General features: G+C 38.2%; 1 protein-coding gene across 2 annotated transcripts; it reads right to left on the bottom strand.

The window, feature by feature from the left end:
• Positions 1-831: 831 nt before the first annotated feature.
• Positions 832-16,876, bottom strand: nptx2a (neuronal pentraxin 2a). 2 transcript variants are annotated; one of them, XM_017486503.3, is made up of 5 exons: positions 16,034-16,876; positions 14,706-14,922; positions 13,641-13,885; positions 6,749-6,928; positions 832-3,247 (listed from the first exon to the last, which is right to left on the bottom strand). In XM_017486503.3, exons 1-5 carry the CDS (start codon positions 16,634-16,636, stop codon positions 3,020-3,022), a joined length of 1,473 nt encoding a protein of 490 aa, XP_017341992.1. In that variant the 5' UTR covers positions 16,637-16,876; the 3' UTR covers positions 832-3,019. The 2 variants fall into 2 exon arrangements, with proteins under 2 accessions (XP_017341992.1, XP_017342000.1); XM_017486511.3 differs by having other exon boundaries at positions 14,706-14,919.
• Positions 16,877-17,078: the final 202 nt, after the last annotated feature.

Below are 17,078 nucleotides of genomic sequence, written 5' to 3'. Positions count from 1 at the left end.
TCGTTTGGCCTCTACTTCAGTTCTTTTGCCATCATCCATTTGTGGAAATGAGCTTTGCTATAACACATACTGAATGCCTTGCAGCTGACTTCTACTACTCAAAATCTTTCCTGCAACTCAGACTTGATCTACTATGTTAGGTTTAACTCGATCACGCCATCCTTTATATATTAGATGGTACAGTACCCAAGCAAGGATAGGGCTTGGAAATTTTGAGTGAGCATCATAAATACCAATTATATTACTATGTTTAGAGACAACAATGGTTGAATTCTTGATTCTGACAGGTCAGAAGATATTAAGTACTTTTCTGTAACAGCAGCGCTGACAATAATGCTGGCTGCAAGGCTGGTGAGGTAACAACTATAAGTGATGACTATAAGCAAATAAAAAAGTGTGATCATGTTGTTGTGGTATAAGAGGAATAAAACCCTTCAAGATAAGATGTTACGGAAAAATAGTCAACTCTTTTTGGAGGTAATGGTCTTCCACTTCCACATCAAGAGACATTACACCACCATGTTATAGCTTTTCCAGTAACAGCATGACTCAATATGTTTTATTCCTTATAGAATATACAAATTTGTTTCTTTTCCCATAGGACTTTGCCAAGCTTAGGATTTTGCACTCTTCGTAACAAAAGAAAAAAAAGTATCCTAAAGTTATATCTTATGCAATCTGAGTAGAGATTTGTTGAACATGATAAAAGAAAAAGAAAACCAGCCCAATACAGTCTGGAGTGTCTGGAAAGCTTGACAGTGGATCAAACACAGTCTTTACCCTCAGATAAAAATATTGCGGTAGATTTTGACTCATTTTTTAAAATTATTTATTGGGTGCAAAAAGATATTCAACTACATTCAACACTGAATTGTGTGTGTTGTTCCATATCAGGAATAAAAGACAAAATCCTTGACTGACCAAGAAAGCAATAATGCTCAGAAAAGGCAATTCAGTTTTCCAGGGGGGGAAAAAAAAATCAGTTAATTAAACAAAACAAATACAAACGACATAAATGGTTACATAATTTTCTCTTACACATGGTAATAGATTTGTTAATTGACAACAGAGTCATTCAAATGAAATTAATCACACATTCAATAAACAAAAAAACATCTACGCCATTGGCATTGTTTTATACCAGTACACAATCTTTCATAAAGGACATATACCAACCAGCAGCAAAAAATAACCTACTTTCTGCTTACTTACTGCATAAGAATCATTTAAAAGAATGTGTTGGACTTACTTTTCCATTCTACAGCATGTAAACACATAATTGAAACCATCCTTCCTACATTTGAACACAGATCCATTAGGATTGACAGGTCCTAGTGGTGTAGTAGGCCGCGTAAATATGTAGAAAACCTGACAGAAAGCTTGGTATACATTAAACTCTCACACATCATAGCTATTGCACAGCTTTATTGAAACATCACTGTATAGTTAATAAATACTCTAAAACGAGCAAGCGTTAATGGACTTTGTACAAAAATAATGCATGGTGCTCTTTCAGCTTTTGAGGTGATAATGCATTCAACGCAAGCGAAAGCAAGCAACCCCTATTTCATTAAAATCCATCAATACTTCTTTTATATCACCACAGAAAAGCATTCGTTTCCCCCCCCAGTGTTTTGTACATCATTAAACAAGTGTTTTCTCCTCTAATAGACTACCATTCATGTTCAGTTGAGATTTCTCTTGCTTGCTTATTGTTTGGGGGTCAACAGAGACCCTAGTACATTATTATTTCATAATATAATTAAATAATAACGAGAATTTACAAATCAACTCTTTATTTTCATCTAGTTTTCTTTCTTTGCACTTAATTAAACCCTAGTAGACAGAAAATAATCAATTCCTTAATCCTCTTATTTGCTACAAAGTAGAAGTGCATACGGCAGTTCACAGAGGTGATGAAATCTGTTAATGACCATAAAACATAATTGCTAGACCTAGAAATGCAACATAGCATGGTTCATATCTTATAAGAGCTATATATTAACATAAATACAAATACAGTATAAGTATAATTGAAAGTAATTTTCAATATAGAAATCAAAGCTTGCCATAATTCTGATATAACTAGGTTTCCATCTGACAAAACATTGGTACGTTTATCATCATACCTTTTTAAAGAGTGTCTGGAAATTCCAAGACCACAAACAGAATTAAGGGCTACACAGTTATTCTGGTTAAAGTGAGACTCATCTTCCTTGACAGAAAATCCATTTATAAAAATGTATAAAAAAGTGTCTGTGACTCTTTTATTCATAAAGCTAGTATTTTGCAAAACATTCTTTCAATTTCTCAAACATAATATGCTGGTTCTGATCATCAATATCTCCCTCCTTCCACATCTCTGTCCTCCTGGATCCATAGAATGCTCAAGAAAGTGTATGCACACTTCCACTAAGCTCCTGATTGATCATATTCGGTCACATTTGGGTGCGTAGACAGCTTTGCATATTTGAAGAGAATTTTTCATTCATGCATGTTATAAAGAGCAGAGTGCTTCTGCTCAAGCCCTGTCTTAGGTTCCCTCAGTTTGCTGAAGGTGCTTTAAATGCTTGTGTAATACAAGTACAGGACATTAAAATGAACTTAACTGTAAGCCTTCATGCAGTTCAATCATACAACAGTACTCCACAATCCAGTGACTCCTCCTCTCATAATAAATTCATCCTTTTTTTTTTTTTCAGCTTTGTGCAACAACATAAAACATATCTAACATTGACAAGAAGCTTAAGCTTGCGCATGTTTAAATATTTTTAAACTGGAATGTTCTGAATGTGTTTTTTATATTTCACAAGCCACAATTACTTAAATCATTGACCTTGTTGACAACAAAAAAAGAAACAGCAAAAAAGAGGATAAATCCAACAGAGAGAATGATATAAGCACAGTGAATACTGTTTGATAAAATGACTGTCTCTCCACAATGGTCCCAAAGCAGCATGGTGGGTTTTTTGTTTTACCTCCAAAAAATAATATTGGATCCATATAGGCAGGGTCAAGCTTATGAGTCAAAAAGACGGTCCTCACATATCTCCAGTGCTGCTTTTGTGGCTCCTCCAAAGACCTCGACATTAGTGTCTATCCAGGGCACGACATTGCCGGGCATGTAGGCCGAGCAGTTGGCCATGCCAGAGATGTCTGTAGGGCGGAGAACCCGATCCCACATATTGAAGTGGCTTAGCTCTCCTACGAAAGCCTGTGTGGCATCAAACCTTCCCCCAACAATATCCTGTTAATATAAAGAAATGGAGAAAACAAGTCACCAAACATTACAGCCACTGACAGTTCTCAGGCTTGATGGTAGAGTACAATAGGGCAGGGGTTCCCAAACTTTTCCCGGGCAAGGCCCCCCAAATGGCATTAACATTTGACCGAGGCCCCCCTTTTGCAAGATGTCTTTAAAACACATTAAAAATAGACTTCTGAATATATACCTCTTTTTTTATTAATAATTACAACTTACATCTTTACATTACATTATATTACATTAGGAACTGATTGTGTGTGTGTGGTTGTCTGAGAGTGAGAATTTATTTTTCACACCAAATTGTTGAGGCCCCCCGGGTGCCCCCTGGTGGCCCCCACTTTGAAAACCACTGCATTAGGGCACTGGTAGGGCACTAGTTATGGCATCAGGTTACAAGAAGGTTGTGAGTTCAAATCCCAGGATCACCAAGCTGCCACTGTTCAGGTGTATATTGTCTCAAAAATGACACTTTTGATAAAACTGTAAGATAATTTAATTTTTTTTTTTTTTTTACCACACACACTATATAAACAAATGTTTACTACAAAAAAATATTTAATCCTGGAAGACTGTAACCCAATTAAAAGTCAGTATGCACAAATTTTAAATCATTTAATTCAAACACAGTTTTCTGCAGAAAGAACATACTTCAGGGACCTGATTAGTCAGCTGCAGCAATGTCTGAGACAGTGGAGACAGAGGAGCATCCCGGGTCCAATTTATCAATTATCTTATCAGGCATCTATGCCAGATAGCTAACTATGTGGCAAGAGACATAAGAATTAACATGAGGCAGATGGCCAGCTAAAGTTACGTCTCTTTATGCACTGTTTTTAATTGAGGTGGTGTTTACTTAAGGTGTTTACAGCAGTAGTTAATCGATAGTTAATAGATTAGTACATTAGTATGTATTTACTTAGTTAACATAAGAACATTTTTGATTAGCTGTATAAAAACTAATTTGGAAAGTAATTACTCAACAGTCTTCACCAGATGACTTATTTATTCTTGAGCAATTTCCTTGATCACTACTACTAGTTTTACTCAAGTGAATGTTAATACAATAGCTGTACTTTTACTGAAATCAGTATATTTTGTACTCTTTCCACCACTGAACTATTGTTATTAACTATTTGCTCAAGCTTAATAATTCTAGTCTTGTGACTAGCCCCTGGTCTGATCATTTGCCTTCAGTCAAATAATACAAAAAAAACCCAAACGTGATTGAAACTGCTAAACTAGAGTTGTCTGCTTTTGTTCATATTTAATTTAAAATACTGAAATACCGCCAAACCATAGTCTGACATTTGATGACCACTTATCTAAATGGCATATTTGACAATGTACTGAACACAGCAATCATAACACTTCTTCTGTCTGCTTACAGGTGTGTCATTTGATCATTTTATCTGTCTGCTTAAGGGTAAGGAGTAAGATTTGCCATTAGAATCTTTTCTTTTTGGCCATCATCATTTTTGTGTAAGTTATGTAATGTTTATGCCCAGTTCAGACATAAAACTCTGTCTGAGTGCTGACTGGCTTCCTTGACATCACGCCACATCAGCCATGCTTCTCCACCCACGTAACCCTTTATAATCCCGATCAACTTGCCGCCTACAGCCTGTGTGCGCTACTAAATTTTCCTAGGTATCCTAGGTATCACTTACTGCTGGTAAAACCCCATAAATACGAATTTAAAAACGAAGAAAAGCTAATACACGCAACAACAGCTGGTAAAACGCCCACAATGGGTTTAAACATCAATAAGGGCTGGTAAATGCCGTCTAAGGTGATAATTAAAGATCCCTACACGTGGAAATGAGGAGACGAAGCAGACTCGGTTTAAGCCAATGAAAAGGGCTTTCATTTTATTTACTTTCACTTTTCTCCTAGCTTTTCAGCAGTGCATTTTAATAGCACGTGGTGTGCACACACACACACACACACACCGCATGCTCTCCTCCCCAGCTCTCTCTCTCTCTCTCTCTCACTCTCCGCCCCTTTTTCCTCACCTGCTCTTTGTAACTCAGAACATTCATTAATCGAATTCTCCACAGGTGTGCACACCTCACCGCTCACCTTCTCTGAGTCCGCCCCCGCCTCTAGGGATGGGTATCGTTAAGGTTTTAACGGTATTATTACTCTTACCGTTACTGCTTATCGATCTGGTACTTTAACGGTATTCTTATCGGTACTTTGAATTAATATTTTTAATGAAAAATTAAACAAATTGAGAACAGAATTAACATTGCTTTATTTTTTAAATTGCAAAATATATAAAAGAATAATTTAAAAACAAGTAGAAAATATGTTGAATGTCGTTTCACCCAAACGAAATCAACATAATTTCAATATAACGTAAGCAAACCAATTAGGGCGATTTTACATTTATTTTAAATGGCATGAACAACGTTGATTCAACATAATTTTAATGAGCAAAAAGATGTTGGATCAATGTCGGAGAAGAACATTGCTTAATCGATTATGTGATGATATCTAAAAATTTTATAAAGATAAAATTTATGACCGGTAGATGCTGATCATGGTTACAAACACCGACCATCACTAGTAAATTCCCATATATGAGTATAATGGCTCATAACTCCATAACAGCTGATTAATGCCCATAATCACTCATTATAAACCCTGTTAGTGGCCAAACATGATACACATAGCTAGTACACACTTGGGTATCATGGCTCCTCGGAGCAGCAGTGCACAAGTCCTAGCTTTCAGATCTGAATTATTGGGAGTGGGATGCAGGCAGTATTTCAGAACAGTCCGTCTGCTTGGTTTTGGCGGCATGCGTCTCTTCTTCCATGTCTGTACATGACTATCAGAGCAAGTATTTGTACTTGCTCAGTAGCAGTAGCAGCAGCAGCAGCATGCTTCTTTTCTTTCCATGTATGTCCATGACTATCAGAGCTAGTATTCATATTCACTCAGCAGCAGTATAGCAGATCTAGTCTGCCAGATCAAACCTATTTACACTCCATCCCCATCTGTAAAAGCTCACTATTTCACTCCAAGAATTGTCATGGCTGAAATGTATTGCCTCACATTGATCACTCCAGATTTCTTTCTTTCTTTCTTTCTTTTTTTTTTTTTTTTAAGAAATTTGACCTACATAGCAACAGTAACCAAGTGTGGGTAGAGCTTGGAAATGGTCAATAAATATACATTTAGAGTGAGCATCACAAATACCAACTCTATGTTCAGTGGATGAAATCTCTTTGCACTCTATGTGTACTGTAAAGTCCAAAAACCACTTGGTTACCTAAAGCTATAACTAAGTTCAATGACCTGTCTTTGTGTACCATCAGCGAGGAGCACATACTCACATCACGTGGTATTCCAGTGGCATAGCAGCAGTATAGTAAATACAAGCAGATGACGTTTTCTACTCATCGCGTGTTAAGACTCACTCTATTTATTTCCTGTCTATCCCTTAAGGGTGGGTTAATGTCTCTCTTTTGCTCCTACCTGTTCTTGACCTAGTATGATCACTCCCCCTGGTTTAATTGGGTGCCATGGGGCCAAGTTCTCCCCAGTGCCCAGCCTCTCGCCATCCTGATAGGCCTCCCAGAAGCCATCTCTGGTCGTCCAGGTGATGCAGATGTGATGCCATCGACCGTCACCCAATGATAAAGGCAGCTGAGCCACCTGGAGAACAGGGTGTTGAATTAGATCACATGTATAGAGTCTAATTATGCAGTGTAACAATGTAAGTAATAAGACACTATAAAAATTGCAGAGTCAGTATATAGTACATACATAGATGAAGTTATTGGGGTGAAGATACAAGCAAAAGATCATCGATTAGATGTTTTTCTTGTTAGTTCTATGCCGGAAATGTATATGTAAAAACGCAAAACCTTCCCATGAGTATGATTTGTCAAATTAGTAGTACTATGTTCATTTGTTTCTTTATAAACTTTGTCTGGAATGCACAGCAAGAGACTTAAAGATTCTCTCCCTCTCTGAACCAGCATTATGGAACGTGATAAAAAGGCAACATTCAGTGACCTGTAATAAACCAAAATATGCAACAGCAAGCCAGGAAACACAAGAACAAACCTAAAAACATCTTAACAAATGTGAAAACACAACAGCAAGAACAAATACATCAGGAAAACCAAAATCACCACAAACTCAAAATTGAAAGGCTAGGTCCTTTTTGGACATCACATGCTCGTTGCTCACTGGCTACAGCCGGCATCAGTCTAGGAGACTGGGGAAAACAGAGAAACTAAAGGAGGTCGGGTTATTCAGAAGGAATTACTCCTCACTATAATAAGTGAATAATTTTTGCTAGGCTAAGTAGATAGCAGACTGAAAAATTGCTATTCTTTTTCTGTGTGATAGTTATATAGTATGTTGTGTGGGATCAGCAATGAGCATGCAATGCATTAAGGTCCTTCTCTTTCCATTTTAAATTAACATTGTTGTGTTTTCTGAATTTGCTGTTGCGTTTTTTCATCTTACAACTACCTACCACCATAGCTACATGGATTTTGAATGCCTTGACTTGTAACATATGATACAGCAACTTCAAGTATGTAATTAAGTATTAAGTATTGAATGCATCAACATTTTTTTTTTTAGTAAATATATTTCCAATGAGGCTTTTTGCATGAAATTTTCACCAGCCATCAGTATTAACTCAAGAAATCTGGAAATATAAAGAAATCACAACATTAAAGTCTATAAATAAAGTTATGTATAATAAAGTGGAATGCCACAGGAAAATAGTATTGAACAGCAAATTAATATCAGCTGGGTAAGTAAATTGATGGTCTATAAAAAGGCTTTTCGTTACGAAGGTATTACACAAGAAACATCTCATGATGGGTAAAAGCAAAAAGCTCTTCCAAGACCTTTGCAACTTTACTGCTGCGAAACATATTGATGGAATCGGATACAGACACATTCCAAAACTTCTGAATGCTCCAGTAAGCACCATTGGGGCCATAATCCTGAAGTGGAAGCAACATCACTCAGTCATCAACTGGCCACATACAGGAGCTCCTCGCAAGATTTCTGACCAGGTAGTTAGAGGAATAGTCAGAAGAATAGCCCAAGAGCCAAAGACCACTCCAGGAAAGAGCTCCAGAAACACTTGGAGGCAGCAGGTGCCATGATCACAGAGAAAACAATAAGCAATGCACTCCACTGCTCACGCTCACCCTGCAAGACTCCATTACAAAAGAAAAGGCATGTCGAAGCTCGTTTAAAGTTTGCTACAACTTATTTGGACAAGCCTATGAAATACTGGCAGAGTCTGGTCTGGTCAGGTGAAAGCAAAATTGAATTTTTGGCTGTCGTACTACACACCATGTTTGAAGAAGAAATGGCACTGCATATCACCATAAAATCACTACACCAACAGTGAAGTTTGGAGGTGGAAGCATCATGGTGTAGGGCTGTTTTTCATCGCATGGTACTGTCAGACTTCAAATAATTGAAGGAAGGAACGATGAATGGAGCCCTTAACCTGGAGATTTTTCAGAAGAATCTGCTGCCATCCACCAGAATGATGAAGAGGAGACGTTGGTGGACCTTCCAACAGGACAATGATCCAAAGCATACAGCAAAGGAAACTCTCAATTTTTTAAGACTGGGCGTTAGAATGACACAGTCAATCACCTGACTTGAATCCAATTGAACAAGATTTAAAGACAATATGTTCAGAAGAATGGGCCAAAATCACACCTGAATATTGTGGCTGATTAAATTCTTCATATAGGAAGTGTCATTACAAACAAAGACTTCTCCACCAAGTATTAAATAAATTTCAGTTAGCGTATTCAAGTCTTTTTTCCAGTGTCATTCCACTTTATTACACATAACTTCATTAATTCACTTTAATGTTTGGATTTTGTTATATGTGTGGATTTTTTGAATTAACACCAAAGTCTGGTGAAAATTTCATGGGAATATCCTCATTGGAAATATATTTACTGAAAAAAAATGTTGATGCATTCAATACTTATTTCCCCCATTGTATATATGTAACTGTAACACAATCAATCAGAACAAACACAACTTTTTTTTTTATATGGAAAAGTCCTTTTAATGCATTTTAATGTTGAGCTTATAGTGAGGTGTGCTGCAACCAGCATTGAGTAATATTCAGTATGACAATATTTCTGTCTCCCTCTCTCACGCTCACACACACACACACACACACACACACACACACACACACACACACACACACTCACACATGTATAATGCAGAGAGCTGAAGGCCAAGCTGCCTTTCTCAATAAACCAAACGCCAGACTGATGCAGCTCAGGAGTGGCATCATGGGAATTATTCAGGCAGCCAAGCTCACGCTCTCCTTTCTCTCTCCCACTCTCTCAACCCTCAGGGTGTATTCAACAGGTTCCAGACATACAGATATACAACGACGTCTAACGAATCCCAAACGTCTCATACAGTAAGTTAATAGTAGAGGTGGGAAGATTTCGTGTTTGTAAAGCATTACGAGATAATAATAGTTTCTTGATCAATAAATAAAGTTACTGACTGAAGGAAGCTTTTAGAGATAACATGGGAGATTATAGCTAGAGCAGTGTGGATGGCAGGCTCAGTTTAATACATGGTATAGAACACTATACGTTGATATTGGGTGGCCCCTGAGGTTAAAACATTTATATACTATCAGAACATTATTGTAGAGTTTTTCACCAATATATGTTTAATCTCTGTGCCAAACTTAATCTAAACTAACTGTTCAGCCAGCATGTACTTTTCAGTTAGCATGCAAAATTGGCTTTGCAATCTTCTTGCATCTTGATTGGATTTTTAATAATATGACTAATGTCATGGCCATGTCCATGCACTTCATGCATAAAGTTTGTCCTTTTCGTGACATCATTAGACATACTGGGCTCATGTAACTAATCGTCCTCTCTGCAAACATAATCTGATTTGGAAATCACATGCTAATGTGATACAATAATGTATGTATTTTACAACTATAGATAGTCTCTGTTTTCTCAGTAGCTTAGAGTATTTACAGGGTAAAAACTATCCACATTATGAAAATACCCACATTGCCTTACCGTGTTACCTTGTGATTGAGCCTGATAGTGTTTGCAGAGAAGAGTGCAAGTTATTTCATGAGCTGTGTTAAAATGATTGATTGCATATCTTTTCCAATCAGATCTTTTCCAAACAGTGTAGTGGTAGAGGTTAGTTTGGTTAAAAAACACTGCTGCAAAATGTCTCATACAGTGCATGCAAGTGAAGGTTTGATGCTCATTTGCTTGTGCCAGAACATTGATATTCAACATATAAAAGGGGCTGCAAATACATTAGATATGAACATTTTTTCTGTGAGACTGGGTTGAACTAGAGTCTATCATGGAAACTCTGGTTGTGAAGTAGGACTACACCCTGGAAAGGACATCAGTCCACCACAGGGCACCATGCAACATTCACACCTACGGCCAATTTAAAGTAGCCAATCCACATCTGCATTTTTTTAGGAGGAAACACATGCAGACATGGGTGGGAAGTTGTGAAACGCCACACAAACAGTAACTCAAGCTCAGGATTAAACCAAGGACCCTGGAGCTGTGAGGTGGCAGTGCTACCATGCAGTACATGACATTTTGAAGCTTGAATAGTAATTTAGTTATTGTTAATGTTAGTTTAGTTTAGATTTAGTTGATGAAAACACAAGTCTGATCCAGATACACAAGTCTGCACTCAAGACCAATTCTGCGCTTGTTTAGGGGTGGGGCATATAATCACAAGATTGCATTCACATACAGTGTATATAAAAATCTACACACCCCTGAAAAAATGGCAGGTTTTTGTGAAGTATAAGAATGAAACTATGATAAATCATGTCAGATCTTTTCCCACCTTCAATGTGAAATTGCAAAGTATACAAATAAAGTGAAAAACAATCAGAATTTTTTTTTTTTTTTGGGGGGGGGCACCTTACAATAATCTAGTTGCAAAAGTGTGCACTCCTCTAAACTAGTACTTTATTGAAGCACCTTTTGATTTAATTATACTACTCAGTCTTTTTGGATAAGAGACTATCAGTGTGGTAGATCTTGACTTGGCAATATTTTTCCACACTTTCTTGCAAAACATTCTAGATTTATCAAATTGTAAGGCCATCATCTGTGCACAGCAGGTGTTCACTTCAGGTCACCCCACAGATTTTTAGTTGGATTCAGGTCTGGGCTCTGGCTATGCCATTCAAAAACACTGATTTTCTTTTAGATTCATTACACATAAAGTGAAATATTTCAAGCCTTTTTTTTTGTTTTGATCTTGATGATTATGGCTTACAGCTCATGGAAATGAGATACTGGAAAAATCCAGTATCTCAAAAATATTGGAATAAAGAATTTATAATACAGCAATGTCGACCTGAGAAGAGCTCTAATCAGCTAATTAACTCAAAACACCTTTATACTAAAAACACTGCTGATCAGTGGTCCAAAGTCCTCTTTTCAGATGAAAGTAAATTTTGCCTTTCATTTGGAAATCAAGGTCCCACAGTCTGGAGCAAGAGTGGAGAAGCACTTAATCCAAGTTGATTGAAGTCCAGTGTGACGTTTCCACAGTCAGTGATGATTTGGGTTGCCATGTCATCTGCTGGTTTTGGTCCACTGTGTATTCTCATGTCGAGAGTCAATGCAGGAGATTTTAGAGCACTTCATGCTTCCATCTGCTGACAAGCTTTATGGAGATGCTGATTTCCTTTTCCAGCAGGCCTTGGCACCTGCCCATAGTGCCAAAACTACTAGTAACTAGTTTGCTGACAATGGTATTACTGTGCTTGATTGGCCAGCCAACTCGCCTGACCTGAACCCCGTAGAGAATCTTTGAGAGACACCAGACCCAACAATACAGATGAGCTGAACGCCGCTATCAAAGCCACCTGGGCTTCCAGAACACCTCAGCAGTGCTACAGGCTGATTGTCTCCATGCCACACCGCAATGATGCAGTAATTCATGCAAAAGGAACCCCGACCTAGCATTGAGTGCATAAATTGATATACTTTTCAAAAGGTCGACATTTCTGAATTATATACTCTTTATTCTAATATTTTGAGACACTGGATTTTTGATTTCCATGAGCTATAAGCTGTAATCATCAAGATTAAAACAAAAAAAGGCTTAAAAAAGGCTTGAAATATTTCACTTTATGTGTAATGAATCTAGAATTTATGAAAGTTCCACTTTTTAAATTAAAAAGTTTAAATTAAATTTTTTCCACATTCTAATTTTTTGAGATGCACCTGTATATCATAACACCACTACTGTGTTTCTAAAGGCATGATTACCATTTCATTTTCAGCATGCAAAAGGTCACTGACAAGCATTTTAAACATATATATATATAAACAATACAAACATATTAACTACTAGTTAACATATAGTAGTTATGTATACTGTAAATCTGTCCCTCAGTAGCAAAGCATTCAGCAGTCACAACAAATTTTGATATCTTTCTTAATATTGATTGATAGAAAACATTTTAAATGAGTTTGTTATTTCTGAGTTTTTAACAGACTCAGTTAAATGGTTCCTTGTTGATCCTCATTCCAAATGATAATTTTTACTGTGAAGGATTGTCAATAAAAGTTGAATTTGCGGTTGTGTTTAGGCCCACAGATGGTGCACTATGGAGCTGTTTATCAATTGCATTTGAATCCCTCTTTGAATTCCCACCTCATTCTTTTGATCATTACCTTTGTAATGCTGATTTCCACCTCGCTGTGTAGTTGAGGCTTGGCACTGCCTAATATCAAGTTTCATGCTGCTTCAAAGCCCTAATGGCAGATCAAGTTGGAAATATGTGCCGGCCATTATGAATCTTGTGTCTATGGTTATGGCACAGAGAGAGTAGGACACCCTTGATAATATGTTTCCATATGCACTTACATACCTAATTATACCACAGTACTGTTGAATTCTTGATTTTTATTGGCTACAAGGTGTTGATTTATTTTCTGTAACAGCAGCTCTGACAATAGTGCTGGCTTTAATTCAGATGATACGTTTATTTTAAGGTGCTCATCCTAATATATGTTACCATTTCTATAGTAACAGCTCATACACACAGACTTATGTGGTGTACGCTATTATTACACCCTAATAATAAACAGATGTAAAAATATTTGCTATTTAACAAAGTGTAATATACATTATAATCATTTCTATAAGCAAATTGCAATGGCTGGAACCCTAGAACAACTGGTTAAGCGCCCCATTCAGTTGGTGTTGTGTACTGAACTGCATCACAATCTGCATTAAACTCCCAATGAGACAGCTGAATATACCAAGTGATGACATATGCAACAGAAATGTGCAAGTTTATATTATAAAATTAATGACTCACCTTGTCGTTGACAAGTAGCTCGATGGGATTGTTGCCCCATTCTATCAGCACAATCTCATTGGCTTGTCCAGGGACTCCATATGAGAACGGTGTTCCAATGCCAGGACTAGCACTGGACTTGAGCCACATACACACAGTGAAGGCATACATTTCTGGTAGACTCTTCTTGATGCGGCCATAGAGGTAGTTTGTGCGCAAGGGCAGAGAAACCTTGAAGTCTTCTGGGGATTTAAATGCACTGCTACCTATGGGGAGAAAAAAAGAGAGTGAAGAAAAGATGAAATGTAGACACAGTGTTTGGGACTGACATCTCTGGAGCTTATATCTACAGGGTGTCCCAAAAGTCTCCATACATAGGGGAAATTTTAACAAACACTTTTTAGCAAAATGTCTTCCAAAGTTTTTCATACTTAGTTACTATTATATTTGTTTTATCAGATAGCCCTTAAGAGTGTGTTTGACAAAAGAAGAACGTACTGTATTGAAATCAATAATAATAACAGGAAACATCACATATGACACTGTTGCCAAACTTATTAACAAATTTAAAAAGACTGGACGTGTTGCGGTACAATCAAGAAGTGGACGTTCACAAACATCCTCTGATGAAGGCACAACTGACATGGTGCTTGAATACATAATCCCCTATGTATGGAGACTTTTGGGACACCCTGTAGATATAATGACCACCTGTTCTCATTAGTAAATTGACCATATTAGTGCTATGGACCCTGCTCTCAATTCTGAAAATGGCAATTAGCCTAATGATGCCAGATCCTCATTCAACAAGCAAAAGGCTTTGTCATCTCTAATATAGAGCTGTTTAAAAAGAAAAAAAAGAAAAAGAACTGATTGCAAACATTAAGTTCTTTCATATGCAACTACTACCAGAAAAAATGTTCCAGTAAAAGCCTCGATTTGAACCTACCTTAAGATAATACTTTTAAGTATGAACTAAATTGTGCATGCTTTGAAAGTTAAAAAAAAAAAAAAACCCTTCCTTGACCAATCAACATTGAAGCTCCACTCCAATTCAGTCCAGGAAGAGATGTTAGTATGCCGTACTTCTCTCCAGCTCTGTGATCCTCTCCAGCAGCGAGTTGAGCGTGTTCTCCGTGTGCTGCCGATGGGCCATTGTCTCATTGTATAGCTGAGTCTTCTCCTCCTCAAGCTCAGCTACTCTCCTCAACAACTGGCTCTCAAGGTCCCCAAGCCGCCGCTTTAGCAGGTCACGCAGTTCGTTGGGGAACGGCCCACCAGATGCATTGGCATGCAGCTGCTGCTGCAGGAGGGGAAGGATACAGCTTTAATCATATTCTGCAGCACGATGGCATTATAAGTGAATGTGAAGAGTCAGTGTGTAAAAAAATGTTTTCTGACAGTGTGCACAGGTGATGTTGAGTCAGACACTATGCAAGTCTGAGTGTGCGTGCCTGGATGTTACATTTCTATACACGTATATGTATATGCTTGTGTTTGTTCACGTCTTTAGTCTTGGGGCTCAAGTATGGTTTAATTACATTGTGTGGACATTCTGCTTCTCATGTTGAAGATCACATGCCTTTCTCCCACAATTTAGCATTTAAGTCATCATTATAGTAGGCTAGGTACTTTGATCAAATTCCATCTGTGTTTAAATCCTTGGGGAAACCATCAAATCATTCTGGGGAAACCGGTGAAGGTTCCATGTAGAGTCATTCCCTATCAGAACACATTCCAAGTAAAACCTTAATTATTCAATGAACCCTTAAAAATCCGACGAAAACAATGAAAAACTGTTTTCTAAGAGTGTAGGTACCATAAAGCCACTCTGACACTAATAATGTCACTATGCAAAGACTCAAACATTTATTTTGCACCAAATAAAATCATATATACTGCAAAAGGGAATATTGTTCTTTACATATTTTGGTGGTGCCATCCAACTATGAGCTCTAAGCCCCAATTCTGTTCTGCTATGTGAAGAACAAGACACAGCACTGCACATAATGCATAACGCAACAGGAAATAAAGATGTCCCATGGAGAAATTGAGAGAGACAGGGAGTGAGATTAATAGGAGCCTGAGCAGAATGACAATCATGATGTTTGCCAACAGAAGAGATTTTCAAATGGAAAACGCAAAGGCTAAACATGTCCACTCACAGAAAAAAATGGTACTAAAGTGTGTTTAAGGTGGTAACATCAAGTGTACGCCTTTTGTATCTTTACCTAGTTAGGTGCATATAGCTTTATATACAGAATCATATAAAGGTACACGAAATGCACATTTCTATGTAAATCTATATATTAAATGCACAATGGATAATCCACAGGGAAAGGTACAGTTTAGTACCCCTAGATTTTTTTTTTTATCACAAATTCATTAATCACACTGAGCGCATCTTTTCTCACCTCCAAGTTTTCCAGTCGGTCCTTCAGCCCTTGCATGGTCTTGCCCAGATGCTCGATGGTTTCAGCGGGGTCGCGCGGCAGATCGCCCATGGTGTTCTTACCGTACTCCTTCCTGCGCGCGCTTCCGCGCCACTTGCTGTCTCGCGCGTCATGCGCTGCGGTCTCGCAGCGCGAAAGTTTGGAGTTCAGTTCCTTGATGGTGCCCTGCTGACTCGCGATGGTCTCCCTCTGCTGCAGCACGGTCTCCCGGAGCTGCACGATCGTGCTTCTGAACTCGTCCTCCTGAGGGCTCGCGCTCTGCACGCGGTTATCCGTGTCCACCGGGCAGCTGAGGTCGGCTCCCGCAGGGACAGCGGTGCACACGAAGCGCTCGCCCTGAGGTTGGCGATCCGCAAGCGCCAGGTTTCCAGCAGCCAGCGCGCGAGCGCACAGGAGCGCAGCAAAGAACGCGATCATAGCTGCAGCGCGAGACAAACGGTTCAGTTTGTTTGTCACGAGCGCGTACGCTTGGAGTGTCCAAAAAGCCCTCCTGTTTTTTTTATTTTTTTTTAAAAGGAAAAAAAGTACAATAAAACGCCTTGCTTCACAAGAAGTCACTAACATCTAATTTCCCTCGTCTATACATATATATAAAAAACCCAACATATCAAAAGAAGTTCTTTAAAGCCAATGCTTCTTTCAGTACAGCGCGCAGCAAGTGTCGGTTTCTCAGCTGAAAACACAGTCTAAGAAGGATTGCTTAGTATTATCTGGAACAAAAATTCGAACTGCCGAGTTATATTGCGTTTAGTTAGATAAATAGTCCACCTCACAGTTATTTCCCAGTCACTGATGCTGCAGAGAGACAGCTAGCCTTACCGCGGGTTAACGCATTAATATAGGCTCGACTGATGGAGCGCGCGGATTGACTAAAGCCTCAACTACGTCACGAGTCGCATTACAAAATATCTCCCTTCTTCCTAGGTAAGTGCACTACACCGCAAGTGCAATAATGCATTCCACACACTATATAGTGCCCCACAAATCTGATTTGATGACATTTAGG

Source organism: Ictalurus punctatus, chromosome 2 (genome assembly GCF_001660625.3).
Source record: "Ictalurus punctatus breed USDA103 chromosome 2, Coco_2.0, whole genome shotgun sequence".
Lineage (NCBI taxonomy): Eukaryota > Metazoa > Chordata > Actinopteri > Siluriformes > Ictaluridae > Ictalurus > Ictalurus punctatus.
Note: the sequence above shows the minus strand (reverse complement) of the source record. Positions and strands in the feature narration are given on the sequence as shown.

Bases quoted from the DNA above. Each gene is read 5' to 3' on its own strand.
- nptx2a (XM_017486503.3), bottom strand. From the start codon at position 16,636: ATGTTAGTGACTTCTTGTGAAGCAAGGCGTTTTATTGTACTTTTTTTC. The intron at 14,923-16,033 runs GTGAGAAAAGAT...CCCCTCCTGCAG, and splicing joins ACCGACTGGAAAACTTGGAG to CAGCAGCTGCATGCCAATGC. The intron at 6,929-13,640 runs GTGAGTCATTAA...CCTGTTCTCCAG, and splicing joins AGCTACTTGTCAACGACAAG to GTGGCTCAGCTGCCTTTATC.